The sequence below is a fragment of the Eurypyga helias genome, unplaced genomic scaffold (genome assembly GCF_000690775.1).
Source record: "Eurypyga helias isolate BGI_N326 unplaced genomic scaffold, ASM69077v1 scaffold14282, whole genome shotgun sequence".
NCBI classification, from domain to species: Eukaryota; Metazoa; Chordata; class Aves; order Eurypygiformes; family Eurypygidae; genus Eurypyga; species Eurypyga helias.
Genome location: NW_010235385.1, coordinates 1,395 through 15,259, shown reverse-complemented (window position 1 = coordinate 15,259; position 13,865 = coordinate 1,395). Strand labels below are relative to the sequence as shown.

General features: G+C 48.1%; 1 protein-coding gene across 1 annotated transcript; it reads left to right on the top strand.

Moving 5' to 3' along the window:
* Positions 1 to 1,591: 1,591 nt before the first annotated feature.
* Positions 1,592 to 13,495, top strand: LOC104505953 (GREB1-like protein; the record flags this gene model as incomplete). Its single annotated transcript, XM_010146729.1, has 10 exons — positions 1,592 to 1,747; positions 1,938 to 2,077; positions 5,038 to 5,199; positions 5,504 to 5,711; positions 6,411 to 6,576; positions 7,701 to 7,928; positions 9,246 to 9,387; positions 10,475 to 10,675; positions 11,906 to 12,044; positions 13,332 to 13,495. Coding segments are annotated over 10 exons (1,706 nt in total), but the record flags the coding sequence as incomplete, so codon positions are not given.
* Between the last annotated feature and the right edge of the window lie 370 nt (positions 13,496 to 13,865).

Sequence of the window (13,865 nt, the reverse complement as noted above, 5' to 3'; positions counted from 1 at the left end):
AGGATTCCAAACTCGACCATTTCGTCGAATTATTTCCTTCACCCTCCCCAAGCTTTGAGTATTACCGAAGTCAGGGTAACAGACCCACAGCTCTGTAGATTACTGTATCTCCTCTTCAGTGGAGATAATACATGCACTGTGCTTGCACTGAAATCGGGCTCCTGCCTGATTTCCCATACCTGTTATTTCAGAAAACTGGCGTGGAGATTATTCTTTCCCTCTGTTTTGAATGCCTATCCAGCTTTTAGTGTTTTGTTTCCATCTTGGCTTATAGTAAGCCTTTTATTCCCTGGAAAACATAGCCATCAAAGTGAAAGGAAAATTTAAAAAATGTTATATAGTTGAGGTGAGAGAGCAAAGAAAATTGTTAGCTGTTTTCATGCACTTTCCTGAGGTTTACCTCAGCTTGACATTTGGCAAAGCTTGTTTTATCTCATGCTTGTTGCCATTTAAGACAAAACTTATTTTTGCTATTGATTTTTTTCATTCCTTGTGGCCTTTGTTCATTCTTAGTGTCCTTTTTGATGCAGTCCCTCTGAAGCCCCTTCCTCCTGCTGTTTTTATTTTGCTTGGTATCCTGGTTACTAGTGTTTCAGCAGGTGGAATTCCAAGAAGTCCAAGTTTCATTCATAGGCAAGCCCCTGGTTTTATCAGGCCAGCTGACTTAGAGATGCCTCTCTCAGGAGTTTTGTAGGGACAAACTAACCTACCTCACCTGGCCAGCAGCGTATGTTAATTTGACATGGTGCCGGTGAGGTCGTTGGCCTCTGAGCTGCTGCTGGCTCACGTCCTGTTGGGTCACTCTGGGTAGGGTGAGCAGGTGTTTGTCGGTAGACTCAGCCTTTGTTTACTCCCAAGTTCACTTTTCTGAAATCGATAACCTCCATTAGACACCTACTTTTGTGTGCTCTTCCCTCTCGTTTTAAACTGAATCGACTCATGTTCAAGCTGCAGCCCAAAGTTTTTGTCTTTGGCCAGTGCTTTCTGATGTTCCCATTCCTTTCGCTTGATTTTCCACCTCAGACTCTCCTCTGTTGTGTCATAGAAGTTCCTGTTGATCCTTGCTGGATGCACCCCGTTCTCTAAAGCAGCATGTCTTTTATTGCCTTTATCATGTACAATTAGCTACTAGTTCATAAACTTATATGGCCTCTTTCTCCTTGCTTTCCTCCTTCTGCCCTTGGATACTTTTGCTTCTCATTTACCCTATGCTCCTCATTTTGTGCTAAAGAGAGAGCCACGGAGAGGTTTGAGACTCCACCTCGATCTTCTGTGCATGTAGGACTGTTCTTTTGAGCGTTTTCTGCATAAACCAGAGCGAGTTCTAGCTCAGCAGCTGGAGGAGGAGCAGAGGAGAAAGATACCTATGAGGCTTCTTTGTTGCATACGTTTTCCAAGGAATTGCTATTTCTTTGAAATGGTTTTGTGTGGATAATGATTTCTGTTTTGGTAATATTTATGACATTCAAAGAGTTCTGTGTGTGTGTGTGTGCCCCTGTGTGAGTCCCTGTGCCACTGTAAATCAGCAAACATCATGTAAACACCATTCTGTGGGTATCTGCTACTGCTTACCTGAAGTGTGTTGTTGCAGATCATACAGAAAACAATGAAATTACTCAGTCAAGCAATGACCACTGGCCAGACATCGAGATCTTCAGCAAAATGTCTTTTGACCTGAGTGTACATGACCCCAAATACAGAACTATAAGTCCCGTATACACAGAACAACTGTCAAGAGTGAAACAAGGTAAGTGAAATGTAGAGTGTTTAAGGAATACTTTCCTACAAAGAATTCGGTTTTTATTGGTTTGGTTGAACACATGAGTTCACAGGAGCCTTTAACCTCCAAAATTATAAGGATTAATACAATTTGTGTGTTCCTGGGATCACCGTCTCTGCTTTAACACTCATAAAATTTCTGTTTTCTTTGTGCACAGAAACAAGCAAAGAAGCGAAATCAGAGGAACCCAAGAAAAGGGAGACTGTCTCCATGATGTTGACTAAATACGCAGCTTACAACACGTTCCATCACTGTGAGCAGTGCCACCAGTACATGGACATTAATCCTGCCGCCCAGGTTGGTGTCGAAGTCCAAGGGTAAACTGCATCCTTGATTCTTCTGTGCTCTCCCAAGGCGTCCTGGTCTGGTCTCAGGACTCAAGCTTTCCCCTTCCCTGAGATGGAATTGTTTAATTCTTCCATTCCCAGGGGAGATATTGAACTACAGACCCTGGAGCATCAGCTGTGTCTGCTGCGTTCTGCGTGAGCAGTTCTCTCCAGCTGCCTCTGACAAGGGCTGAATGTTGTCACTAGCTGTCTCAAGGCAAAGCATTATTCACCCACCCAGAGGGTTCGTGATATCTCATGGGAGATGCTTAAAATTGAGAGAGGAGCTTGTCTTACCTCAATGTAAACCATCCCCATCTCTGACAGGAGACTGGAAGGCCTACTTTTTCCTCCTACATGTAGCTGTGCACACTTCTCAGCAGTAGCTTACGAGTCACTGGGCAAAAATAATCTTTTTTAACTGTTTCGTAATCCTTTTGATCTCCCAAAGAAAGAGCTATGCTCAGAAGAGGCAGGCAGGTAAGATTATTCCTGGTTAATAGCTCAGACATTATTTCTTAACCACCACCAGCAATCACAGAATGGTTTGGGTTGGAAGGGACCTTAAAGACCATCCAGTTCCAACCCCCCTGCCATGGGCAGGGACACCTTCCACTAGACCAGGTTGCTCAAAGCCTCATCCAGCCTGGCCTTGAACACTTCCAGGGATGGGGCATCCACAGCTTCTCTGGGCAATTTACCTGGAGGCTTCTTCTCTCAAATCATTCTTTCCTTGCTTGCTAATCTTACCCAACACCTTGCTGCTAACCTAACGCTGCGTCAACATGCTGACCTGGAAATGTACAATGCCAGTTCCTTCAGAGCAGCACCGGCAGGTCCGATTTAAACCTCATGCTTCGTTAAGTGTGTGGATACAGGGAAATCTTCCCAAGGGATATCTGTCGTTCCGTCCACTCATCTTTGTGCACGCGGTCAAATGTAACAGCGAGTAATAAATACAAACTCCTGCTTGTGAGTACAGAATTGTGATAATTGAACTCAGAGAAATTCCACATCCGAAGCGAGAGTCATTGGATAGCAAGCATTATGAAGGGAGAGGGAGTATTAAATGCTGTAACAGAACCTAAATAAACCCCCTTTCATTTTTCACCTTTACTTGGGCTACTTATTTAAATTCTTTATTAGTCAAGATTATAGAAAGCTGATTGCTAAACAATTTGACGTTGCAGTAAGACAGGTGCTTCTGTAGGATGAAATCCCATCAGCTGCGTAGGCTCTTGGCATACACTCACATGCACCAATGAAACGCTGTACAGCCTCAGGATTCCCCAAATTCTTCGTGGCCTTGTTAGTGGTGCAGCCTGCCCTCGTTACCTACATGCTCAGCAGAGTATTGCCACAGGAAGGACACCATCCTAATGTGGCCATGCCGCTGCTGGGGTCTCCAGATGGCAGTGCGTGCTGCTGTGGAGACGTACCCACACCCTACGCTGCTCTGAATCTTATTTGGACAGTTTGTTTCCTGGTGTGTATATCTATTTTTCACCTCTCCTTGTCAATATCGATAAATAATTTCCAGCTCAAATGGACTTGAAAAGAGCTCAGTTTGCCCAGAGATCTTTACTGGTACAGAAAGCTGAATTTTAATAGCAAAGCCAGTTAACATACTGTTCCGTTAAGAGTAGTAATGTGGCAGGAGATAAACCCCCTTGCTTTCCAGCTTATCCTCAGATATCAGAGGGGCTGGGGGCTGCTAGGTTTAAATCCTGAAAAATGCCCAATTTGACAAAATGAGCCTGGTCTCTCGGATTCACTCAGCAGTGTGCTGTATTACCATCCAGCCACTATCTATGGGCTGACACAGTGCCTGGCGAGAAACAGTGCAGCTGGATATGTGAAACAGTGCAATTTATTTAAAGTGACAGTACAGGTTCTTTGTGGATTGCCGGTGATGAATACACTGTCTGCAAGGTGTGTATACACAGATGTTAAGATTAAAAATTACCAAAGCACTAACTTAAAAGCAACTCTATAGAGATTTCTAAGTCCTGAAAGAGCTCTCAAAGAGGTTCAAATCTTACCCAAAGGCATCCCTATAGGGGGCAAGAAAGGCTCAGCCCGTCAACTGATCCCAGGAGTCAGAGGTCCTGACTCGTCCATGATGGTGTCTTCCCTGACTTGTCCACGATGGTGTCTTCCCTAACATCCCCCTTTTCTTAAGCTACTTTTATATGGTTTTTTACCTTCAGGGTGGAGCTTGAGTGGCCGTAGTCATACACACCTTTGTTAGGATCAGTGTAAAGTCTTCTTGCTTCGGTTTAAAGGTATAAGTTACCTAAAATTCAGAGTGCACGCTCAGTGAGGAGTGGCCTCACCTTGGAGGCGGGTGGCCTTTGGGATGGAGGTGTGTTTTGGTATTATAATGACATTATAATGAGCAAAGTTCGCACAAGGATGGCAGTTCGTCAAAAGATAGCAGACTGTTGGCTCAGGGTAGCAAAAGTACAGCTTGTCAGTGTTCGAAGTATCAGTAAGTTCCCACCTCTGCACCATTTTCACAGAGCCTGACCACGGAGTCTCCACTCCGTGCCACCCTCCGTGTGCTTTCCCAGGTTGTGGGTTATGTTGCTTAGGGGCCCGCTGTGGAAGGGATTCCACGCGTATCAGCTGCACACCACGCTGGAGGCCTCCTCAGTAACTTTCCTTAATGTGCGAACAATGCTGTATATTTAATATGAGTTTAAATTTCGAATTACCTCCAGTGATTATCCTACATATACCTAAATAATGTGGCTTATGGTAGAGGAAAATGAAAATACAAGTAGAGTTAACTTCATCCAAAACATCCTCTTTCAGTAACTGTTCTTCTCCGGTGCCTTCTGGTATTGTGCCTGCGAGAGCAGGTTGCCACGAACCCCTTGGGGGTTACCTGCTTGCATATCTTTCTTCCACTTGTTTCGTTGTCTACAGGTATCTGACTCCACTCTGCACGCGTTCACGTTTTCGTCATCGATGCTAGGAGAAGAGGTCCAACTGCATTTCATAATCCCCAAGTCCAAAGAGAACCATTTCGTCTTCAGCAAGCAGGGAAAACATCTAGAAAGCATGCGTCTCCCACTGGTGTCTGACAAGGTGCGTGGGCTGCTTTTACCCATCCGCTGACGGCGTGTGCCGAGTGCGGTCCGTTTGATGCACTTTGGCAATCGGTGGTGGTTGGCTGAGGGGTTTTTTTCTGTTTTCTTTTTGTTTTAAAGTCTTTTGCGTAGTTCTTGCCCGACAGTCCTTAGAACTGAAGTCTTTGAGGAGACTCATCCCTAGTGTACAGCACACGTGTTGCAGTGATCCATTATGTTAAAATCCAGTATAAACAAATAGAAATCCTTGTCGGCAATAATCTGCTTTTTACCTAACATTGGCAAAATATCTCCCATTCCAGCAGAATTTGAATGCTGTCAAGAGTCCTATCTTCACTCCATCAAGTGGACGTCATGAGCATGGCCTCTTGAACCTCTACCATGCCATGGAGGGCATCAGCCACCTTCACCTCCTTGTAGTCAAGGAGTATGAAATGCCGCTCTACCGTAAATATTGGCCCAACCACATCATGCTTGTCCTGCCGGGCATGTTCAACAACGCTGGCATTGGTAAGAAACACCATCCCCGCATTGCTGCGAAGACAGGAAAATCCATGTTGGAAAACGTGGATCATGTTGAAGGAAACAATTGCAGCAGCTCCTCACACCTGTGCTGTGATAACAGCAACAATATCTGTGCAAAATACAAGGGTGTGCAAGAACTGCTGTAGGGGATGTGGGATACACGTTTGTATTGATCACTGCCTTCTCAGTTTAAAATCTGATGTTTTCTAGGCCATATTCACTCATTTTGCTCAGCCCTGCCATGTCAGTGTTCCTTCTAGACATTTTACACGTGATTTTTGAATTTGCAACATTTTTTGGTTAGCTGAAGCTAAGTGTTAACAGCAGCTGAACACTGCAGGGGTTAAACTTTGGACTTCATGTTCACGGATGCTGCCTTTTTCCTGCAAGAAGGTTTACATAGCTTCAGTTTTAGAATCCCAGCCCTTTCTTGGTTCAAGTTACTTTATTAATACCCACAAAATCGAGTTCTGCAGAGCCTCTTAAAAGGTCCAGCCGTCTTGGTATCTGCTGCTTAGATTTGCTCATGCTGAAAAAGTGACATACCGGTTTCTTCAAACAAAGATGGCATGAGCACTAATTTCGCAAAGTGTAGTGACTGCAGATGTCACGTGGCCTTTCTCTGGGAAGAGAGAGCGATAAAATCCAATAAAGATCTCTATCTTCTTTATGGCATTTTCTCAGGTGCTGCCAGGTTTCTTATTAAGGAACTTTCCTACCACAATCTAGAACTGGAACGAAACCGCTTGGAGGAACTGGGAGTCAAGCGCCAGTGCGTGTGGCCGTTCATCGTGGTCATGGATGACTCCTGCGTCTTGTGGAACATGCACAGCGTCAACGAACAGTCGAGGTAAGGAATGGCCCGGCACTGGGGTCCCTGCACTGATCCAGCACAGAGAGTAGCACACCTGCGACGTAAGCTCAGCTGTCAGGGTATGGAAGACCAGACAGCTGGAGAAGTCGGGCAGCTGGAGCTGCTGGTAACATACTCAACATACTGCTAAGCAAAAGCAGCCTTCAGCAGTGGCTTTATGTAGTAATGCCAGGCTGCCTGTCCCAAGGGCCTCTCAGGGTCATTATTCACTCAGTTATTACGCAGGTAGCACAGGAACTGTACATAGAATCACAGAATGGTTTGGCTTGGAAGGGACCTTACAGACCACCTAGTTCCAACCCCCCTGCCATGGGCAGGGACACCTTCCACTAGACCAGGTTGCTCAAAGCCTCATCCAGCCTGGCCTTGAACACTTCCAGGGATGGGGCATCCACAGCTTCTCTGGGCAAACTGTTCCAGTGCCTAATGTACCCTTGGACATTAGCTAAATTATCTTGCACTCAGAGCAGTAGGAAGGCTGCAGATTTGTCTTGTTGACCACCAATATCCAACCTCCTGCTGTTGAACACTCCCACCTGGCTCTGTCCTTACACCCATGTCCCGCAGTCAGTACCACCACCAAGCCTCCGCTTGTGCTGGGTCTTTGCCTGACACCACTCTTGCTTTTAGTGACTGTTTGAGTAATTTGTCAATATGTTGCTTCCCTGATTTGTTTTGATTCAATTTATGTTTCTCAGTGAAAACAGTTTATTTTGGGAGCTTTAGCTTTTTAGAAGGCGTTAAGCTGTTGCTCTTCTCAGTGCTTGTGCTGTCCATTACAGAGAAAACAGCCTTCTAGAACTGGTGCGTAGGGCGGTTTCTTTTCCCTTTCTAAATTGCTGTGTAAGACCTTATTCTGCTGAAAGGCCCATTTTCTTATCATGACTAAATTGATGGGATAAGATTAGTTGGCTGCTGCTTAAGAAGTCTGTGTTTACGTCTGTATTTTTTACAGCATCTAAACACTCTCAATTGTAAATGGAATTTCTCAGTCCTTCATATACACAGGTATTTACATGTGTATCTTTCTATTTCTGCAGTGTGTGTTATATGAAAATAATAACCCAGGTTTGTTTGTTGTGTATGATCACGTTTTGCAGCCAATCCCTGGAGCCTGGGGGTTCCAGCAAGAACGTGTCTCTGAAAAGCGTCCTCCAGCACATTGAAGCCACCCCCAAAATTGTCCATTACGCGATACTGGGCGTTCAGAAATGGAACAGCAAGCTGAATGCCAGGAAAGCAAAGGCTCCGTTCTCCAGGTGCCACGTGCATGATTTTATACTGCTCAACATAGACCTGACCCAGAATGTGCAATATGACCTAAACAGGTAGGCAACGTGTACGTCTGCGGCAAAATAATACGCTGGCATGGTAAGAAACTTGTCCCTGCGTTTCTAAATGCTGTTGAGATATGTGGAAAGATCCTATCTGAGGTGAGGAGCGCCCAGTCACAAAAATAAACACGGCAGTGTGCGTTGCATCCGAACGCGTCACTGTCAGCCAAAAGAACTGGGGGAGACAGAGTGCAGGGGAGGGCAAGGGCGGGCTACAGAGGACACAAAAGGCCCGGGGGGGAAGAAGAAGCTTCAGGAGAAATAAGTAACCGCAAGACCCAAAACAGAAGAGAGAAACCAAAATCAGGTCAGTCACAGGGAGAGTGTGGAGGTTCCAGAGTGCCTCTGTCAGACTGAGAACAAGGGTGGGTAATGGCTGAGCCGCTGCCATGTCCGACGCTATGAGGAGGGAGGAGGGGTTCCTCTATGTCCTTCGGAGTCAGCTATCCCTCCCTGTTGCCACTTGGGCTTGTGGTAAAAACAGATGAATGAGTAAGTTTCCCCTATTTCCTTCCTTCCCCCCACCTATCTCCATCCTGAAGCATTTGCAAGGAGGCACTGCTGTCATGGGGCTTTACCTCTAGTTTTCCTCACAGACGGAAGCAATATCCAGTTCCTCTCCTCCCTGCCCAAGCGAGTTCCGAATCATCCCTGTCTCTGCTAGCCACAGTCTGGCCCTGAGGCCCTCACCCTGGTTTCCAGCTGCTGTTTTCATGGATCCCGTGTGTTTGAGGGAGGAATTGTAGCCTGTCAGTGCAAGCCTGGGTCTGGTGTGGCTTCTGGAGCTCTTGATTTCACATCCTCTGGCTGGTTGAGTCACGAGCTGGGAATCAGCCCACAGAAGTGAGCAATTACACTGGAAATAGCGCCAGATAAATGTGACTTCTCAGCTGCTTTGTCTCCCCGAGACGGTTGTCAGAGCCACATTTATCCCCTGATTCCAGTTCTTCACAAAATACGTCATGTCGAATGGGCTTGTTCAGAAGTGGGGGTTGGTCTGATCTAAAATACACGTCAAAGAACTAAAAAGAAGGGAGAAAAGGGTGGGGAAAAAGTGACTGATGGCAGTACATGACGAGGACGAGAGGGCTAACCAGGCCTAGTGAGAAAACATACAAGCGCACTGAAGAGCAAAGACCTGTTTGGTCTGAAGACGACCCTACGCCGGCACCACGCCGAAGGCCTGGGTCTTCAGAGCAGCATAGGGGATTTGCGCGGGAACCCTATCAGGTGGTCTCCAAAAAACCTCTGCCGAGCCTGCTGGGGTTGCGTATGGGCTCACACGCAACACTCTTTGTGTTTCACGGCCAGGTATTTCTGTGAAGATGTAGATTTCAACCTGCGGACGAACAGCAGCGGCCTGCTCGTCTGCCGCTTCAACAACTTCAGTGTCATGAAGAAACATATTCAGGTTGGAGGACAGAAGGACTTTGTCGTTAAGCCAAAAATCATGGTGAGCGGGGATGTACGTGCCGTCGTACGTAAAGGGTAAAAGCAGGGTCTGTCCCCCCTAGAAACCCAGTCTCTAGCCCCTCAGATTTATTTAGTGCTTATTCGATACTCATGGCCTACCCTGTGGTAGAGCTGCCACGCCCGACACAGAAAATCGTCTTTTGTTAATTATAAACAATTAACAATAATCCTCCTAACCTATTAGAAGGTGGACTGGGATTGGAAGGAGTTTGGTCCAGCTGTTCACTGGTTCCTCTGATGGAGGAGGAATGTGCCGATGTGCCCTGAAATCACAAGCAGGCAGGTTGTACGGGACCCCGTTTCAGTCATTTCACTGCAGCCGCTGGTTTCCGGTGTTTGCTGGGCTGTGACTTTCAGCCCTGGCTCTTGCTGACAAAGACAGACCTGAGGAAAGGCGCTGGAAACTGGGGCCTTCTGAAATTCACCCGGAGATTCCAAATAAATATAAAACCGTGGTGGGGCTACCGGGGGTTTCGTGCAGAGCGTGTTACGCCTGTGGCAGCCTTCAGTGGAGGCGTATTGCAAAGGGCCGGGTTTTATGTCGGGATCTTACCGTTGGTGTGCCTGGGGGGTTTTAAATGCATCCCACACCATCCCTCTTGTAAAAACTCACCCCCCTATTTCAGTTTTAAATTACTAAACCCCGGATTTGAGTATTTTGGGAGGTCATTTTCTGAATATTCCTTTTCTTGTGGTTGCAGTGGAGTCTGTGGTGATGGACTGGCCTAGGAGAGAACTCCATGGAAAACATTCTCTGTGGATGACTCCACAGGAGGATATCATTTCCCATACTGTCTGGGAGTAAGGCGGGATGAAGGGTGTTGTCACAGTTTGAACTCTGTTTCATGTCCCTTCTTTAGGCGAGCGGATACGCACAGGAGTACTTGGCAACCACAGAACAAGTAACTCATTTCCGTGCTGTGGTGCTATGCCAAAATGGAGTGGGGATTTTTGATTCTTTGCCCCTTGCCCCATCATGGTGATCCCTTCTCGAGCTGGAGGGACTCCTGCAGAGCAGATGCACTGAGTAGGTGGGTTAAAAGGGGATCTTCTTGGTTTCATTGCAGGTTTCGGACAGCCTGGCACCAATAATGCCTCTTCAGTATGTCTGTGCCCCCGACAGTGAGCACACATTGTTGGCAGCCCCGTCTCAGTTCCTCCTGGAGAAATTCCTTCAACACGCCACGTACAAGCTCTTCCCGAAGGCCATTCATAACTTCAAGAACCCGGTGCTGGCCATTGACTGCTACCTGAACATCGGGCTGGAGGTACAGAATACCTGCAGGGATGACGGGGACCATTACATGCAGACCTTTATGTCAGCATCGTGCTTGTGTTGAAAGACCCTTCTTTGATGAGCCTTCGGCGTCGAGGGTAGGGTTTGAAGAGTGGTCACAAACAGTGAGACTCTGCTGCCAGAGTCGGATCGGAGCAGAGGGACCAGCTCGGATGGAGGAGTTGGCAGTAAGGCCTAGCTGGCTGGAGTGGTAGGACCAGAGGCCTGTGACAGAGTGATGTGATTTGCCAAGGAATTGGGCACATCTGTCTGAAACAATATTTCCTATGGAGCAAATCCCAAAAGCGAGGCCATTCGTGACAGAACTTGGTGGACGGCTTAGCTGCCTGTACAAAAACTATCCACGTAGTTTTTTTAGGTCGCTGTCACAGCCACGTAGCCTTTTATCACCCGTGTTCGATTTGTCCTTGCAAGCCTTTCGTGGTGGCTTTGCTTCGCTGACGGACAAAGCCCGTCCTTTGTGGGGCAGCTCTCCTTTTAAACGCTTTTCTTCGTATGCACCTGGGGTTCTGGGGAAACCAGGTTTTTGTCTGGGATGTATGTGGGTAGGGAGATGTATGTGGGATGTATGTGGGAAACTTTGAACCCCTTAGTCAGTTTGAACTGGGCATGAAGCAGGGTGAAAGTCTAACGAGGGGTTTGTTCTGACTAATTTTATGGAGGTCAGTGGCAAGAGAGCAGGAACCCTTTGGTAGAGAACAGCCATCAGCGCAGTGAAACGTGGGAGGGCCCCATGCTGGGAACCGCTCAGCTGATGCTTGCGGTCAGTGGGAGAAGACGCAGGCCAGCGCGGAGGAGCTCAGGCTGTGGCAGTGTCGGTACTCGGGGAACCGCTCGCTGCCTTTGACAGACGCCCCCTTACTAGAACCACCGGAGTGATCTTAACGGCCGCTGTGAGCGGGTAATTCACAGGGAAGCAGAAAATCCCACAGAGTTACGGAGCGCCCTGAAATAATGTGTTGCAGACTTGGTGACCAAACCTGAATCCAGACGTTTGTCCCCTTCTGTTATTTCCTCAGGGAAGTTTGCTCGGTGCCGCCCTCTCCTTGGGTTGGATTTTCACCAGCGCCAGCCGATTTGCCCGTTACCGTTAGCTCTTGCCCCGGCTCAAACCGGCACGCCGAGTTACATTCCATTCCACATCCGGTCTCGCTTAGGCATTTCCTAGCCCTGAGGTGTTTCCTTTTCCCTTCTCTTCCAGGCGGCTGTATGCTACATCAGTTCCCGCCCGCACTCGGTCAACGTCAGCTGCGAGGGCGTGTTCTTCAGCGGGCTTCTGCTCTACCTCTGCGACTCCTTCGTTGGCGCAGACCTCCTCAAGCGGTTCCGGTTTCTGAAAGGTAATCTCGCGGCTCTGCCGGGCATCCCAGGTGCTTTCCTGCCAAGCAGCGGCAGGGGTAAGACGGGAAAGGTAGAAGGATAACCGGCTTCGTTCGACAGTTCCGTTTTTTTCACAGTTAGCGCTGCCGTTGTTTTTGAAAGAAATAGAGGATGGGTTTCTTTGGGAAGCATAGAAAACTTCCATTCCTGTGGGTAGTAAGTGCAGGTAGTTGAACCGTAGGGAAGCTTTGCTCAATTAGGTTCATTCAAATAAAGTGACATCAGATGGAAACGCGTGCAGAAGGACATGGATGCGTGGAAATCAGTTGGTGAATGGGGCCGTCGGCAACTCGGGAATTCAGGGCATAGCTGTTGCTGATGAGGAGGAGGAATTCTGCCCTACTAATCTGTCTGTAGTGGCAGTAAATATGCAATACTGTAGGTCAGGCAGCCCTTTGCCAGAGGATGGTGGGGTCTATCCCCACTCTACCGCCACCAGAACTGCGTAACTCGTCAAAATCCCGGAGTTTGCTCCAGCGTCCACTTGGGCGAGTGCAGTGGGGATGGCGCCGCCATCGCATCGCTTGTTGTTTCATGGGCGAGGGGCAGTCTCTTCACGGAACAGTGGTGGGTGCCTGGCGAGAAGGGTTCCCCCCACTCAGGTCAGGCAGAGGAGGGACCTGAACTTGCCACGTGCCTGGTGTGTGGGCTGGAGCAAGGAAGAGGGAAAGCCCTGAAGGTGCCCAGCTCTGCGGCTCATCCCGTGACTATGCGGTGGGGTAGCACCGGGCAGAAGGCAGCTTGCAGGTTTCTTAAGCCAGAGGAATTAGGGATGTGGTTCGTTACTCTTCTTGCAGCGCTTTACCAGGGGAACTCTCATAGTAAGGGAGGCGTAGCAGATTGTCTCCAGAGTCAGCGCTGGGACTGGTTTGGCTGAGTGGAATTTCATCACTGGCCTTGTGCAAACCCAAACGTCCCCTGAAACCAGAAAGAAGGGGGCTTTCTTCTTTTGGCATCAGCAGTGATTTAAGGATCTTGGATTCAAGTGAATCTTCTCTCTGCTACGGGAGATGGTGCCAACACCAGTCAGGCAGGGACGTCCTGCGAGACAGAGCGGGCCTCGCGCTGTGCTTGCGTCTCCCTGTCCGTGCCTTCCGTCCCGGGTCTCACCGCTTGCTGACAGTCCCTTCTGATGCTTCTTTCTGCCCAGATGGCAGCAAAGATTTCTTTCGGTTATCTTAGGAAGTGAGTGAGGGGAGTAGAGCTGTTGCTGTACCCTGAGAATCTACTGTGCTTTTCAATTGAAGGTGCCACCCTGTGTGTCATATGTCAAGACAGAAGCTCGCTCCGGCAGACGATAGTCCGGTTGGAGTTGGAGGATGAGTGGCAGTTCCGACTTCGGGATGAGTTTCAAACTGCAAACAGCAGCAACGACAAACCACTCTATTTCCTCACGGGACGCCATATATAAGCTTCGCTGAGACACCGCTACCAAGGAAAGAACTTGGATTTTTTTTTTTAAAAACAAAAAAAAAGGTACAATCACTGTGGAGCAAAGTGCAACCAATATTTATCTAGACTGCGCAGAAGGATTCCCCATTCTGAAGTAGCTCGATTCCGAGGGATAAAAATCACCACCTCGGTTACAGTTTGAAGGATCCTGGATCGGAGTGATTTTTCACCATCCTTCGCGACCGCCGCCAACCAGGACGGCACGGCCGACCGGGCTGTAGGATCTCGGGTGCCGCTGGGTTGGAGAACTCTTCTGCTGGGCTGAGCTGGCAGAAGAAGCTGCTCACCCAGCAGCTGCCGGCTTGAATGTGTCAGGTGGAGCTCGTCGA